The sequence below is a fragment of the Rhinolophus ferrumequinum genome, chromosome 13 (genome assembly GCF_004115265.2).
Source record: "Rhinolophus ferrumequinum isolate MPI-CBG mRhiFer1 chromosome 13, mRhiFer1_v1.p, whole genome shotgun sequence".
Classification (NCBI taxonomy): domain Eukaryota; kingdom Metazoa; phylum Chordata; class Mammalia; order Chiroptera; family Rhinolophidae; genus Rhinolophus; species Rhinolophus ferrumequinum.
The window spans coordinates 69,826,452-69,840,999 of NC_046296.1; the positions used below are offsets into that span (position 1 = coordinate 69,826,452).

The following is a 14,548-nucleotide window of genomic DNA, read 5'->3' on the forward strand; positions in this document are numbered from 1 at the left end:
AAATTGAAAGAAGGGGTGAAGTGCTTTTTTTGATGGGCTGGTCAGTGTGTCCTGGGTAGGTGACCTCTCTGCAGTGGTTATTAGAATAAAAGAGATTCACTTTGAGATGTTGTTTTTAAAAATGTCACCACTATTGTATTTCTTAACCTTCCTTCCTGAAGAGGAAATGGGGTGTTTTTCTCCCCAGGTTTCTAGTTGAATCCCCTTGCACTGACTGCTCACTCCATGGGGCTTCCCAGGCTTGTCCATCTTGAGTCTGGGCAGTCTCGTTGCCCCCTGCTACGTGGGCCCCCAATGAAGCACTGAGATGGGGCCGTGGCATAGGGGACAAGCACCGCCTCCAGTGACAGCTTTCAACCTCCCACAGGCTTCTTTCCACAGCTGTGGGGGCCTGCCTCCACCTCCCCTCTCAGAGGGCTCCAAGGAGTGAGACCTGTGTTCAAGTTAAAGTATGAAGTGACAGTGGGGCTTGTGTGCCCTGGGGAACGTGTGGCAGAGTGCGCCAAGTGCCGCAGACGTGGGCCGCAGCACTCTGCCTGCCTTTGGAAGTCACTGTGGAGATAGATGCCCCACCCCCAAAATGAAGAAACGATGTAGCCAGTGTGATGTGTCTCTGTGCACAAAATCCCAGGCAGGTCAGGAGGGAAGTCTTCCCCAGACACTCCAGCCGCGGCCCCTCCAACTGCAGGTCGGGGTTTCTGCCCAGACACACTCCCAGCATGTCTCGCGAGGTCTTGTCATTACCTACTGAGGTTTAATTAACCTCTCTGTAAAGGCTTTAGGGACCCTAAAGACAGAGGGGTGGGGTGCATACCGAGAACACGTCTGATTGGGCCCTGGTGTGGTCCTGTGTCTTCAGCTGGCCCAGTGGACCCCACTTGCTTTGTGTCTGTGTGTGGGGGCTGCCAGATGCCTTTGTTATTTCGTATTCCTTCAAGTTCGAGCAGATTACCTCTAATGACACCCTTGCAAGTCCTGTTTAATAGAGGGTCCACTAATATGCTTTCTAGTTTTTGCTGTGCTCAGTTTCACAGGTTTTTCTAATAAAGGTCAAACAGTCTTGCTTTTTAAGGGAAGAAAACAAAGCGCTTCCTAATTATTTTCAGTAATTATTTTCAATAATTTCCAGTGCTTGTAGGATATTGTCTTACGTTTTCTGAAGAGTTCACATTTCTTTTCTTGCTCTGAAAGCTGGCCAGCTCGGCGTCACTGGAAGGGAAGGGACAGCTGAAGTTCACCTCAGGACGGTGGAGCCCACATCACAACTGCACCCAGGTGGCCACAGCAAATGACACCGCTGTCCGTGGGTGGGACACGCGCAGCATGAGGTCAGTGGCGGGCGTGAGCCCAGGTACGTGCCCGGTCACTTGATCCTCGCTCGGCCCCTGTTCCCTGACGAGGGGCGAATCAGTCATGTGTGCTGGGGCCACGTGCTCATCTCTCCATCTCGTCTTCGGAGGAATTCATCTCCTTTTGTTTCTCCTCCCTGGTGTGAGGTGGCGTATCCATGCTGTGGACCGTCATCGCGCGTCTGGCCTTCTGATGCGCCACGGGGGGTGCCCTTCAGCCGTGGCACTTGGTAATGAAATGAAGATCAGGCTTTTGTAAGAGTTCACGGGTGACCTGGGGACCGCCGACTCTCGGGCTCCGTGATCAGCAGCCCAAGCTGACAGTCGCCGTCCCCTGGTTGAGTTTGTGGAGCTGTCTGCGACCATTTCTGTGCCTGCCAGATACACACCTATTGGGTGAGAGTTTATCATGTCAGCCATTATATGCAGCAGCCAGCAGTGCTAATGGAACAAGTAGGAGCGGTTTTCTGTTCCAGGTGTGGTCCGGTAGGCACCAGAGTGATGGTGTGCACGTCCGTTGTCATGGCAACGGGAGCCCATGCAGCCTTTGTAAGAGGCAGTTTATCCCCTCAGCTCACCATGATTTATCACTAAGCTGCAAAGACGGCGTCACGAAATATCTTGTGTCGCCTTCAAGGGTGGGGGCACAACTTTAAATTTAGTTTGGCAGCCCCTCTGAAGACTTGGGGCTAATAAATAATCAGCCGCCACATCCAGGCTGTGTGTGTCTGTGCAAAGGGCTGTCCGCTCCTAACCGGAAGCGGAGAGCCAGGACTCCAACCAAGACCTTCCTGACACATCCAGCCCCCAGGTCCTGTGGCCACCTTGCCCCGTTCTCACCGTTCTTTAAAGACTGTGAGGAATTTCAGTGTCTAAAAGCAAGAAACTCAAAGACTGACATTACCGTCCCTCAAATAAACATGACAGAGGGGCTTTAGGGGCGACATCCTGCAGTTCCCGCCTTTGCTGTGTCGTCTCTTTGGGACGATGAGAAGCTAAGGGGACATGTGACTCCTGTCACTGAGCGTCACTTCTCCTGCAAATAGCTTTGGTGTTTATTGAGCGAGGGTGCTTTTAGTATTTGTTCTAGAATGTATTGTGCTTTGGTATTAAAATTGATGCCACCAGAGCATGCAGTAAACCCCTAGTGAATACTCAGCACGTGTGACTGGCCACTCTGGATCTAGATTTTTAATTTTATACGTCTGCCTGTTCCACCTAGAAGATCTTAAGGTTAGAGGTATCTATTTTAGGAAAAACTATGAGTGTGTTGGAAAGGTGGAGGATATAAAAACTGGTGCAAGATTGAAAAGCTTTAGGCCCAGAAAGTGCAGCATGGGGAACAGACGAAAGGAACTGAGTTTGTCTTCCCTGGAGAGCAGAGAGACGTGAAGGCCTCCATGATGGTCTTCAGATGCGCGGAGGATACTGACAAGGGGCGGGGCTGCCTGGTGGCCACCGTGCCCGCAGAAGCCAGGGAGACTGAGGAAGCCAAGTGGTTGAGGGAGGGTGGAAGTGGAGTGGGCAGTCGGACAGGAAGGACCTGAGGGCAGGTTTGGGCTGCGTGCCCGGCAGAGTGGGCCTCGCTGCATCCTGACTGGGTGCAGGCCTTTTGTTGTAGCCTTTCCCGCCGCTTTGGGCTCGTGACACTGGAGGGATGTGACAGATGGAAACGTCTGATTTCAGATCCTGTGAGGGGCAGCCTGGAGCGGTGGGAGCCAGGGCTTTGGTTAAGCTTGTGTGTGTGCTGTGTGTGCACATGTGCCATGTGTGTGTGTGCACGTGTGTGCCATGTGTGTGTGCAGATGCACGTCCCTGCCCTCGTTTCCCGTGTGTGGGACAGGTGGGTTGCACTGCACCGGCAGAGGCATCCCGAGGTGGCATGAGTGGATGGCTGACAAGCCGACCGTAGCAGGTGCTAGCCCCTTTCTGTTTTTGTTGCTTTCCCAGCATGCTTTCGCGTTTCCCTCTCTCCCAGCACCAACAACAGTACATCCTGCCGCCCCATCCGTCCTTTATTCTTTCCTTTTCTCACCGCACCATCCCATAAGCTTGTCCGGTGTCCCAACCGAAAGCCTGTCTCTGCTCCTCCATGGCAGTCCCCCTGGCCCACTCTCATTTTCCAGGGACCTTGTCAGCCCCACAGCTTGCGAGGGTCACAGATGTGCTGCTGGAGAAGCCGCAGCCTGTGTCACCACTGGGAGAGAGGCACCGAGTGGGCGCCAGGCTGGGTTCCGCGGGGACTCAGCGGGGCTGGGCGCCCAATGCGCCTGCAGGGCAGGCTGCCGTAACTCCCTCCCCCTTTGCTGTCTTCCGCAGCCAGACCTACTGCATTGAGAACGCCCACGGGCAGCTGGTGCGCGACCTGGACTTCAACCCCAACAAGCAGTACTACCTGGCCAGCTGTGGGGACGACTGCAAGGTGAAGTTCTGGGACACGCGCAATGTCACGGAGCCCGTGAAGACCCTGGAGGAGCATTCCCACTGGTAGCGATTCTGTGTGCGGCTCGGGGAGGGGCTGTGGGATGTATTTCACTAATTACTTTGCCACTTGGAAAGGTACAAACCGGCTTCACTTGTCCTGCTGGGAATCAGTCAATCAACCCAGCTTTAGTTTTTCCAAAGAAACACCAATTCCAAATCTGAATGTTCGTGATTTATAACTGTAGGAAAGGAAGAAAAGCATTAGATTCTGTCTTCTCTTGAAATAGTGCAGGTTCAAACATGTGAGAATAAATGTGCACAGATGCTCCTGGCGTTGTCGGGGAAGGGCGTGGAGCCGGGATGGGCCGAGTGCCACCAGCAGGGGGAGCTGAAGGGCGTGGAGCCAGGGGGCGGGCTGAATGCCACCAGCAGGGGGAGCTGAAGGGCGGGGAGCTGGGGCGCGGGCCGAGTGCCACCAGCAGGGGGAGCTGAAGGGCGTGAAGCCAGGGGGCGGGCTGAATGCCACCAGCAGGGGGAGCTGAAGGGCGGGGAGCTGGGGCGCGGGCCGAGTGCCACCAGCAGGGGGAGCTGAAGGGCATGGAGCCAGGGGGCGGGCTGAATGCCACCAGCAGGGGGAGCTGAAGGGCATGGAGCCAGGGGGCGGGCTGAATGCCACCAGCAGGGGGAGCTGAAGGGCGGGGAGCCGGGGCGCGGGCCGAGTGCCACCAGCAGGGGGAGCTGAGGTCGGTGGGTGACGCCCATGCTGTGAAAGGGGTGGGGCGGGGCTGTTGTGCGACAGGACAGAGCCAGTCGCTCCGCCTCCTGAAACGCTGTTTGAACGTATAACGCAGGGGGGTGATGGTGCTCAGTAAGTGAGAGGGATGAGACTGGAGACGACTGTGCAGTAGGAGCCAGTTTTTATTCAAATAAAGCGTGTCCGCTGGTGCGTGAGTGTGCATGTGTGCACACGTTTGTGTGCCCGCAGAGGAAACGTCTAGAAGAGTAAGAGATACACTACCCTCGGGAGCCCTCGCTTAGGCCGGGGACATGTCACAGGAGAGTTGAGTCTCTATGGGCTGTGCCTCTGAATTCTCTGAATTACTTACCAGACGCTATATTGCCTCTGCAATCAGAAAATGTCAAAACCCAGGGCTCTCGGTGCAGTTTCATCAAATTCAGTGAGTGGCCGTAATTACTGCTGTCCGAGCAGAAACGCCTGTCCTCCTGGCCTCTGTGTGGGCTGTCAGGCACTCCCGCTGCCCTCGGGCCAGCAGGCGCCCCGCATGGCGGCCACTCAGCACTGCAAGCATCCTGGGCCTGGTGACAGGGCGTGTGACAGGTCACCTTGCACCCACGGCGGCTGCTCATGGGCAGGTGCCCTGGGTTTGGCTTCGAGCCACAGGTCATCTCTAGGCCTGTGTTGAGGGTTTTGGGAAGCCTCCTGCAGTGTCAGTTGTCCTGCCCCTCTGAGGCTCGTGCCACCCCTGGGTCTCTGCCGGTCCACTGGGGTTTCAGAGCAGGTTTCCGAGGACCCCGATGAGCGTCCCCCCAGCTTCAGGCTGTGCAGTGGGATGGGCTGCCGGGTGCACCCCCGCCTCTCTGCCCAGGAAGGTCCCAGTGTTGTCAGCATCGTCTCCTTCCTCCCAGGGTGTGGAACGTCCGCTACAACCACTCGCACGACCAGCTCGTCCTCACGGGCAGCAGCGACAGCAGGGTCATCCTGTCCAACATGGTGTCCATCTCCTCGGAGCCCTTCGGCCATCTGGTGGACGACGACGACCTAAGTGACCAGGAGGAGCGCCGCCCAGAGGAGAAGTGAGAGCTCCTGGTGGGCTGGGCGCTTCCTTTCTCACCAGTGGCTCTGGGCCTGGACAGCTCGTGTCGGCGTTACGGGGGGACCCCCACTGTGGGCCCAGGTCCTGCTGTGCAGTGGTCAGCGTGCAGGACCGCCGTGCGCGGGGTCGGGCTGGCGCCTTCTGTCTGGACTCTGAGACGCATGTCTGTGTCGCTGTGTTTGTTTTCTTACATAAGATCTTAAAGACTGTCGCTAGTCTTTAGATGGACACTTCAATGACATGAGCAGCAGCGTTCATGGATCATTATCACGGTCCCTGTGAGAGGGACATGGTCATCGGTGCCCTTTCTTGCCGTCGTGATTGGCGTGTGCGAGGCAGAGTTGTGGCTGTTTGCCCTCAGCGGCGGGGACAGCGTGGGGCCCGCAGGCAGCCCTCTGCCCCCGGCTCAGGTGGGGTCTCCTGCATCCTTTGCCCCGAGACACTGCGAAACTTGGTGACACTGGTGTGTGTTCACGGTCACACCACCTTGCTTATGTATCTCCTCAAACCCTTTCCTACTCGCTGTTTTCCAGTCCTAAATGCATCTGCCCAGGGGCTGTCTCTTCAAATCGTGGCTCAGGCCCCTGAGATACGTGGGGTCCTGGGGGTTCGGGGCGCATGCTGGTCACACTTCTGGTCCTGGTCAGTGTGGAGTGGGGACGCCCGTCCCTGTCAGGCTGTGGCTTCTCTGCTGGATACAGAAGCACGAAAGTGTGACTTTGTCAGCCAGCGAATTGAAAGGGAGACGCCTCTTGCTTCTGGCGTGGGTTCATTCCACGTAGGCAGCTACTTCCTCTGCTGTGAGTGAGGAAGTCACGGCTGCCGATGCCAGAGGCGGAAGGTTCAGGAATAAGTCCCACTTGAGTTGAAGCTTGAGCCCCGAAACCCAGTGGGGTTTGTCGTTCTGTTTTGAGACTCTATACACCGTCTGCTATCCGAGTTCTTCCGCCACCTGCCGGCCGGCCCTTAGCTGAGCATGACTGGGGGACACCACTGTGTCGGTGGCTGTTGCCAGTGGTGACCTCTGATCTGTCTCTTGACTCAGTCGTTTTTCTGTTCAAACACGTAGAAACACAGTTGCCGTGGTTTCAGTCTCGTGATTTCTTTCACACAGCAGGATCTCGGGCTCTTTACGTCCCCTCTGTCCGCTCTGCTCACGGCCACACAGGAGGCCATGCCCCCTGTCTGTCGGCCCCTGAGCTGCCACCTGTGGACCGCATGGGCATCCTGCTGTCCTCACGGTGGCTTCGGAGAAGCACTGTGGAGTGCAGGCGTGTGTGTGGCTGGCAGTCCTGCCAGGAGCTCTGACACCAGCGCTTGCTGTCCCCATCCTGCCCTGCAGTCCTGGCCTGTGCTCTGTCCACACTGATGAGACTCAGGAGAGTCAGGGACGCGTCCGTGGTGGTGTTTGTGACCGCCGGCAGGCCCGCTTGTGGAAGCTGGGCGTGGCTGTGTGTTGAGGGCTCAGTGGGACACCAAGCGGGGTCCAGGGCAGGATGCGAGGGCGGCTGTGTCTCGGGGAGAAGCAGTGTCTTCCCACCAAGAGCCCAGCAGCACTGAGAGCACTAGAATATTCTGTGAAATGGAAGGAAAAGTGCCAAAGAAGTCAGTGCCAGGTTGAGCCGTGGTCCCTGCCCTGGGGGCGGGTTTCAGCGTCGGCCTCAGAATGGGAAGCCTGCGACATCCGTCAGTGCTGGCAGCGAGGCCCTCTCTGTGCGCGTCCATGTGGGGTGTCAGCATCTGGGTGTCTCCTGGGCGTGTTTCCCAGAGGAGAGCTGTAATGCAAGTGTAAGGGGGGTGACGTGGGGCAGCGTCCTGAACGGGCACAGCCCAGGACTGGGCCCAGTGGCTGGTTCCCGTCCAGTTCCTCCACTGAAGAGCTGGGCTGGGCAGTCCCCAAGGTGCCCCAGGCAGGGCTTCTCGTCCTTGTTCGTGCCCTTCTTTTTGTGCCCTGTGAACGTTTCCCCAGCTTCTCCCTGAACCCAGGAGGCCCCTCGCGGGTCATCCCCAGCGTGTGCCGGTCCAGAGCCTGAGGTCACAGCCCGGTTCCCGTGAGCTGCTCCTGGCCGTGGTGAGGGCCTGTGTCCCTGGGCCAGCTGAGGCTCCTGTGGTTCTTCCCGTCATGCACGTGAGCAGAGCCAGCCTCGCTACCACCGGCCGGGCAGGCGCCCTCCCCACCTCACTCACACGTGTGTCTGCTCCTTGCAGGAGTCAGGAGCCCCCGCAGGACAGCGTCATCGCCACGTACGAGGAGCACGAGGACAGTGTGTACGCCGTGGACTGGTCCTCGGCCGACCCCTGGCTGTTTGCCTCCCTGAGCTACGACGGGAGGCTCGTCATCAACAGGGTGCCCCGGGCACTCAAGTACCACATACTGCTCTGACCGTCCCCACGCACGCGGCGCTGGCGCCTGCTGGGAGCGCGCTCGTCTGCTCTTTCTCGGGGAGAACCGGCGTCGTCTCCCACTAACGTGAGCATTCGTATATACAGGGCGCCTCTGCCAGCGGCTCTGCTGTCCCCTCATCAGGTCCCCTCGTCCTACAAGCCGTGCTGGGGCTGCGGTCCGCTGTCCCACGAGCGTGTCTGCCGTCATCGTTCTCTCTCTCTCCTTTAGGGATTCTGGGGTTTCACTTAAAACAACCTTTGTTTCCATAATGTCATCAGTCTGTTGAGATTAAAAATGAAATAAATGAGCAAGGCCTTCACGCTGCTCGGGCTCCGGCTCATTCTTCCGGGGCCTCTTCCCCCGACGGCCTCGTTGCCTGGTCTCTGTTCGTTTTCTCTGTCCCGGCCGGGAGGAAGGCCGGGGGGCAGGGCTGAGCAGCTTGCGGGGCTGCACCTGGGCGTGACCCACCCGGGCTGGGGCCCTGGCGTCTGGGCCCGCGAGCTCCACAGCCCTGCCCGTGTGAGTGACCAAGTGTCTCCTGTCCGCCTCTGCACCCCCATCCCTACGTGCCCTTCTGTCCTGGGTCCCCCTTGAATTCTGCCGATGGCATTAGAGATGTGGCTCCTTGTCACCTTCAGTCACGCTTGTTCTCCTGGGTCACCCAGCACTCTTACCTGTTGAAATCCCGCGTCATTACATCATTCCCCACCCATGGGTGACCCTAAAGCACAGGCCATGCAGCCTCTTGCCCGTCACTCCTCCTGGGGGCCCACACGTCCATTCTGGGCGCACCGTGGGCACTGGGCTCTGGGCTCTGGTTCTGTGTGGCCTCCACCAGCCAGGGGCCCCTGCAGGAGCCGTGTCCCCAATGGGATACTGGTTTCCTGCTCTGTAATGACAGGGAGAGGCTGGAGTTGCCCTCATGCCCAGATGGAGCTCAGGTTTGGTTCTTCTAAGACAGGCTTCAGTCTAAAACAGGGGTGTCCAAACTTTTTTCAGCGTTTTTTATCAAGGGCCACATGCGGTAAAATACACACACAGCCGGGCCACTCACTCGAGGTGAAGGACGTATTGCCTCACCTGGTTTATTTAAGTCAACTAAATATATTTTTGGAATTTGCTGCGGGCCAATTAACAATGGATTGCGGGCCACAGTTGGCCCACGAGCCGCAGTTTGGACACCCCTGGTCTAAAACATGACTCATTCTGAACGGCCGGAGCCGGCTGTCTTCCCTGGGGTGTCTGTGTGCTGTTTTCTATGGCACATCCTGGGTTTTGTTTAATTTTTTCAGGGGTGAGAGGTTGTGGGGCAGAGTGGGGGCCTAGAGGCAGAGAGGGCAGGCGGAGAGTGGGGGAGGCGCGGCCACTCCTGGTTCAGAAGCTCCTCCAGTCCTGCTGCCCCGCCTGTGAACCAGTGAGGGAGGGGAGAGCGGCAGCGACAGGACGCAGAGAAGGGACGACGCAGGACTCGCCTTGGAAAGGCCGCGAGCAGGCGCCGGCCTGAGCGATGAGCGGGGGGTTCTCACGGGACTGGACAGGGTGCTGCAGAGAGGGGTCTGATTGGGGGCTGTTGCTGCCCGCGGTGGAGGGCGGGGACTGTTCATTCAGTTGCAGGGACAGTGCGTTTGTGCTGCCGCGAGGCCTCCGGTGGGGACAGCGGGAGGCAGCTGGACAGGGAGGGCCCAGGGACCCTGTGCTCGCGTCAGCACCCAGGGGGCTGGGACGCACAGGATGAGCCTTCTGTGCCTTTGGCAGCTCGGCGGCTGTGACAAGGACCATAGACGGGGCGGCGTGAACGACACGCGGGTCAGACTGGTGCCAGCAGTCCAGATCCCGGTGCCAGCAGCGCTGGGCCCTGGTGAGAGCCTCTTCCTGGCTGTGTCCTCACGGGGAGAGAGGGAGCCAGCTCCCTGGTAGCCCTTCTACGGACACTAATGTCGTCACACGTCCTGTCACGGGGGCTGCAGCCTCAGGACCTCATCCCCTCCCAGGAGGCCCCCCTCCTACTACCATCGCCTGGGCGCTTAGGCTTCTACACATGCATTTGTGGGGACACAGTGCATCCCTAGCCCCAGAGAGGGTGGCCACGTGGAGGAGACAGGACCGAGAACGGAAGCCTGAGGAGAACCAGCTCCCACACCCCGAGCCTCTGCTGGTCGCCGGCCCACACGGGGTTAACAGCCGCCTTCCTCCTGCATAATTCGGGCGGCTGTCACCACCAGTGATGGACCATCAGGCACGGCCACTAGTTCCTGGTTCTCCCTGCACACGCCTGGCAGCTCCTCGCAAGACAGTGGCCCAGCCTGGTGAGTGAGGGACGAGTGAGGGACGTGCCCTTTGCCGAGAATGCCCCCCGGCCAGGGCGTCTGCCCTCGGGTTCTTAGAACAGCCTGTCCTGGCCCTGCCAGGTTCCATCCCTTGGGACTCAGTGCACATTGTTTTGTAGATGTCAGCACAGGGCCTGCAGAACTGAGGGGCTCGCCCTGCGGGGCCTGGCGTTGGGGCTGCTTTGATGCTTAATTCAGAAAATCACTGGGACACTTTTGAGGCTTGTAATCAGCTGCCATCAAGGGCGTTCAAGGCCAATTGTCTCGAGAGCAGAAGCAGTTCCGGAGGACTCCCGGCGGCGTGGAGGCCTGGAGCTGAGTCGCCACAGCTTTGGGGCAAACGGGGCACCTGGAAAGGGCGTCTGTGCGGGGCTGGGCCTTGTGCCCACGAACACACCAGGTTCAAAGGGACACTGGTGTGCGGGCGGTGGCGTCTTGGACAAGCCCCAAGTCTGACTTCAGTCGCCCCGTAAGTGATGAGGCAGCACTGTTTGTTTCACAGGCTGCTGCGTTCCAGTTCTGGTGCTGGGAGCACAGCACCCCCAGACCTAGTGGGGCAGGCGATCCCGCCTGTGGGTCCTGTGGGGCAGCACCGTGGGCAGAACGGCGCTCGGGCTGGGAAGTGGCTGTGTCTGGGCGGGGCTGGAACAGTGCGGCTGGAGTCGCTGTCACTGGAGCCTCAGCAGCACTGCCCCACACGCGGCCCCGTGTGTGACGGGGCTGCCTCAGGGCAGCAGACTTCTGTCCTGGTCACTCAGTGCTCTGGGACAGGAGTCACAGCAGCACTTTGTCATCTGTTGGCCAAAGCTGTAATAAGCGCACCGAGAGTAAGCGAGCCGTGTGCTCTGAAGGCTGTGGTCGCACCGTCACGGCTCTCTGGCAGCACCGCATGTGGCCTGTGACCCATGCCTAGACCTGGGCCTCACGTGCATCTGAGACTTAGGGTGTGTGGTCAGTGACGAGGATGACCGCTAGCATGTATCTCTGTTAAAATTGCCCATCTTTTTAGCAGGAGGGCTCAATGTGGACAGGATTTTTTTCGCACAGGAATCAGTGTAGAGGTGAGCTCTGTCTGAAACCCACAGGCCGCTCCGTTTCTATTTTGCAAGCTGGACACCGAGGTGGGTGAGGACACTACTGCAGGCGTTTGGAACTATCGTGCACACCCACCCAGAACCTGCTTGACGTTTAGCAAGCGTGCGGCTCCCCCTGTACCTCTGCGTGTCTGAGGGGAAAGCCGGGGCTTATCCGCCTCGGGGGCCTGGAAACAGTGGCCGGCCCAGACCCCGGGCACCCTGCTTGGGGGGCAGACATGGCTGCAGGGAGGCACCCACTCCTCCTGAGGCTTCACGAGTTCCTGTGCTTGGCCAGTGAGGTGGCCGTGAGCGTGCAGGAAGTGGGGCCGGGGAGCCGCCCGCCTGGCTCTGCGAGCAGGGCTGTCCAGGGGCGTGATGTGGGGGCCTGTATCCTGGAGCGCACGTTTCTCTGCGGCCCACACACCACGGCGGGGACCCGCCCTCCCCTGTGAGGTGCCAGGGGGCAGTGACATGGCACAGCGCTTCTGCTTCCCTGAGGCCCACCTCCCGGGGCAGGAACCAGGGCCACCCCCCTTTTTACAAGCTTTGGTGTGTGTGTCTGGCATTTAAAAAAAACTAATACACTTTTTTAAAGTCTGCCTTTTTTAAATTAATAAACTTTTTAAAAGCCCATTAAAACATTTTTAAGCAGGTTGGGGTTTATGGAAAAATGGAGCAGGAAGCGCAGTTGTAGTTTGCTCCGCCCTCCTGTTCCCCCTGGTTACCCTCCCGTTCATGTGGTTAGTTTGTTGCAAGTGATGAGCCAGTTTCGACACAGTGTTATAACCTCAAGTCCACTGGGTGGTGTGAGTTGGGTGGGTTTGGACAAATGGATAATGACGTGCATCTGTCATCACGACACACAGAGTAGCCTCACCGGCCCGCAGATGACCTGTGCTCTGCCCGTGCCTCCCTGCCCCCAAACCTTGGCAGTCTCTTTACTGTCTCCATAGTTTCGCCTTTTCCGGAAAGTCATACAGTTGGAATCGTACAGTACATTGCCTGTTCAGACTGGCTCCTTTCACTTAGTCGTGTGCACCATGTAAGGGCCCCCATGTCTTTTCATGACTTGACACATTGTTTCTTTTTAGTGAATAACAGTCCACTGTCCGCCTGGATCAGTGTATCCATCACCTGCTGGATGGAAGATGTCTGGGCTGCTTCCAGGTTCTGGCGACTATGAGTAAGCTGCCGTAAACACCGTGTGCAGGTATCCGTGTGGACCTAAGTTTTCATCTCTGGGTAAATACCTGGTTTCTTTGGATCCCTGCTGTCCGGGCACCCGGCAGATACAGCGCTGAACAGATGAGTGAATGCGTGAGCATCGTGTAGACTCGAGTCCGGTCAGTGGCGGTGAGTCTCGGCCTTCGAGCCCCGTCGTGCCCATGTGAGCCCCAGGCCCGGTGTCCACTCGCTGCTGGATGTGGCTGATCCCAGGCCCTCAGGCCGTCCTCTGAGCACACTAAGGAGCCTCCTCTTGTTCCTGAGCTGTGTCTCACTGAGAAACCCTTCCCCTCCTGCACCCCACACCCAGGGCCCAGCTCCTTCTCATCTGTGCCATCCCCAGCACCCTGCAGTCCCCTGCTGCCACCATCTCCGCCCCCTCCGCCTCATCCTTCATCTTTGGCTCTGAGCGACCTTGCTAAATGCAGGTCTGACCTGTGTCTCCCTCCCTCCAATAAGCCCTTTTCAGGTTACCAAGCCCCTTAACTGGGGTGGATATTGGGGTGGGGGTGGGCAGGGTGCTGGGGCATCTGTGACTCTGTCTGAAGAGCATGAGGACGAGGCTGTCCGCTGTCCTGACGGGCCGCGGAGGGTGGGCTCACGGCTCAGTGTCAGCATCAGCGGTGCTGCGTGTGAGCCCAGGTGCTTCTTTGTACCTCAGGGTCCTCACACGGGTCAAAGGGGCCTGTCCCTGGCTGAGTGGGGCGGGGTCCTCTGTAAGGCGGGTGTGACTTTGAACCCATTTCTCCAGCGTCACTGCTTTCTGCCAGCTAATGAGTCCCCGACCTGGCCCCTCGTGGACGTCCACGATAACAAGCACCTCCCTCCAGCTGGCCCGGGGCCATCGTTAGCTTCCCAGGAAGGGTCTGTGGGCAGCGGGCCACGGCCCGGGGGCCTTCAGGAGCCACAGACTCCTGCACGGCCTGTTCGGCCCCTTCTCAGGGACAGTGGGCAACCCGTGGGGGTACCAAGCCGTCACTGCTGTCCCTTTGTCCCTGACCTTCTCAATTAGGGGGACAGGAGGTACCACGTGCAGCCAGGCTACCGGAACAGGAGCAGGACTGAGCCCGTCACCCCCACCAACACCAGCGTGAAAGCCCCTGGTTGCAGCGGCTCATCCAGCTGCCATGTACACAGGACACATGTCCTTGCTTGTGTCCTGAGACGTGACAAAGGCCACGCAGGGCCTGGCTGCGCCTTGTGTGCCGACCGCTGGCTACGTGGGGAGGGCTGAGGCCGGGTACAGCAGCAGCCCCTCATTCTGGGGCTGAGGGCTCAGGCGTCACTTAGCCTCAATGAGGTGACCACCAGGTTTGTGCGGCAGCGGTGGGGGGCCTGGACATCGGGGTGCACCCAAGATCCTGGCGGTTAGTGAGTGCCCACGTCCCACCTGGACAGCGGGACGGCGGTGCAGTGGGGTCCGTGGTGTCGATGCCGTGCTGGCTGTTCTGTCCTGTGGTACCTGCCCTCCAAGGGCGTTGAGATGCACCTCTGCTCGCTGACATCCCTCGTCTGGAAAGGCAGCTGCACCACGGGACGGATTGGGGCGTTCTCTTTGATGGCAGAGTCCTCAGCACACAGTAGGAGCTCCTTCCTGCGAGATGAGCCTGGCCTCAGAGCCAGGGTGACCAGGGTCGGCAGTGGCCCAGAACAGGGGCGCGAGGCTGTTTGTTTGTACCAGTGCCTCAGGTAGCGCCACCTCAGCTCCTTCATGCCCAGGCACCCACAGCTCCAGAGGTCAGGCCCCGAGGCACACAGGCCCTCGCAGGCCTTTTACTGGCAGCTTCCTTCTCTGCTGGGTTTTTTTTTTTTTTTTTTGCTTTAATAAGAAACAGGATATTTATCATCCTCTCCCAGTAACAGAACCCAAACCTAAAGTAGAGAACTCATAAGAGTTTTTCCTCCTCAGCAGCTGTTTTTTTCTAAC

The 14,548-nt window shown here is 58.6% G+C and overlaps 1 protein-coding gene and 1 long non-coding RNA gene across 4 annotated transcripts in view; both read left to right on the top strand.

The window, feature by feature from the left end:
• EIPR1 (EARP complex and GARP complex interacting protein 1) overlaps window positions 1-8,037 on the top strand; it is a 101,003-nt gene extending 92,966 nt beyond the window's left edge. For all 3 annotated transcript variants that reach the window (XM_033125348.1, XM_033125349.1, XM_033125350.1), the window contains 4 exons: window positions 1,192-1,328; window positions 3,669-3,836; window positions 5,421-5,588; window positions 7,817-8,037. In XM_033125348.1, the coding sequence (XP_032981239.1) occupies window positions 1,192-1,328; window positions 3,669-3,836; window positions 5,421-5,588; window positions 7,817-7,991 (648 nt within the window). In that variant the 3' untranslated portion in view covers window positions 7,992-8,037. The remainder of the gene's footprint in view (window positions 1-1,191; window positions 1,329-3,668; window positions 3,837-5,420; window positions 5,589-7,816) is intronic.
• Window positions 8,038-12,500: 4,463 nt separating this feature from the next.
• LOC117033219 (uncharacterized) overlaps window positions 12,501-14,548 on the top strand; it is a 308,771-nt gene continuing 306,723 nt past the window's right edge. The window contains exon 1 of the long non-coding RNA XR_004424853.1: window positions 12,501-12,750. This is a non-coding gene — a long non-coding RNA (uncharacterized LOC117033219). The remainder of the gene's footprint in view (window positions 12,751-14,548) is intronic.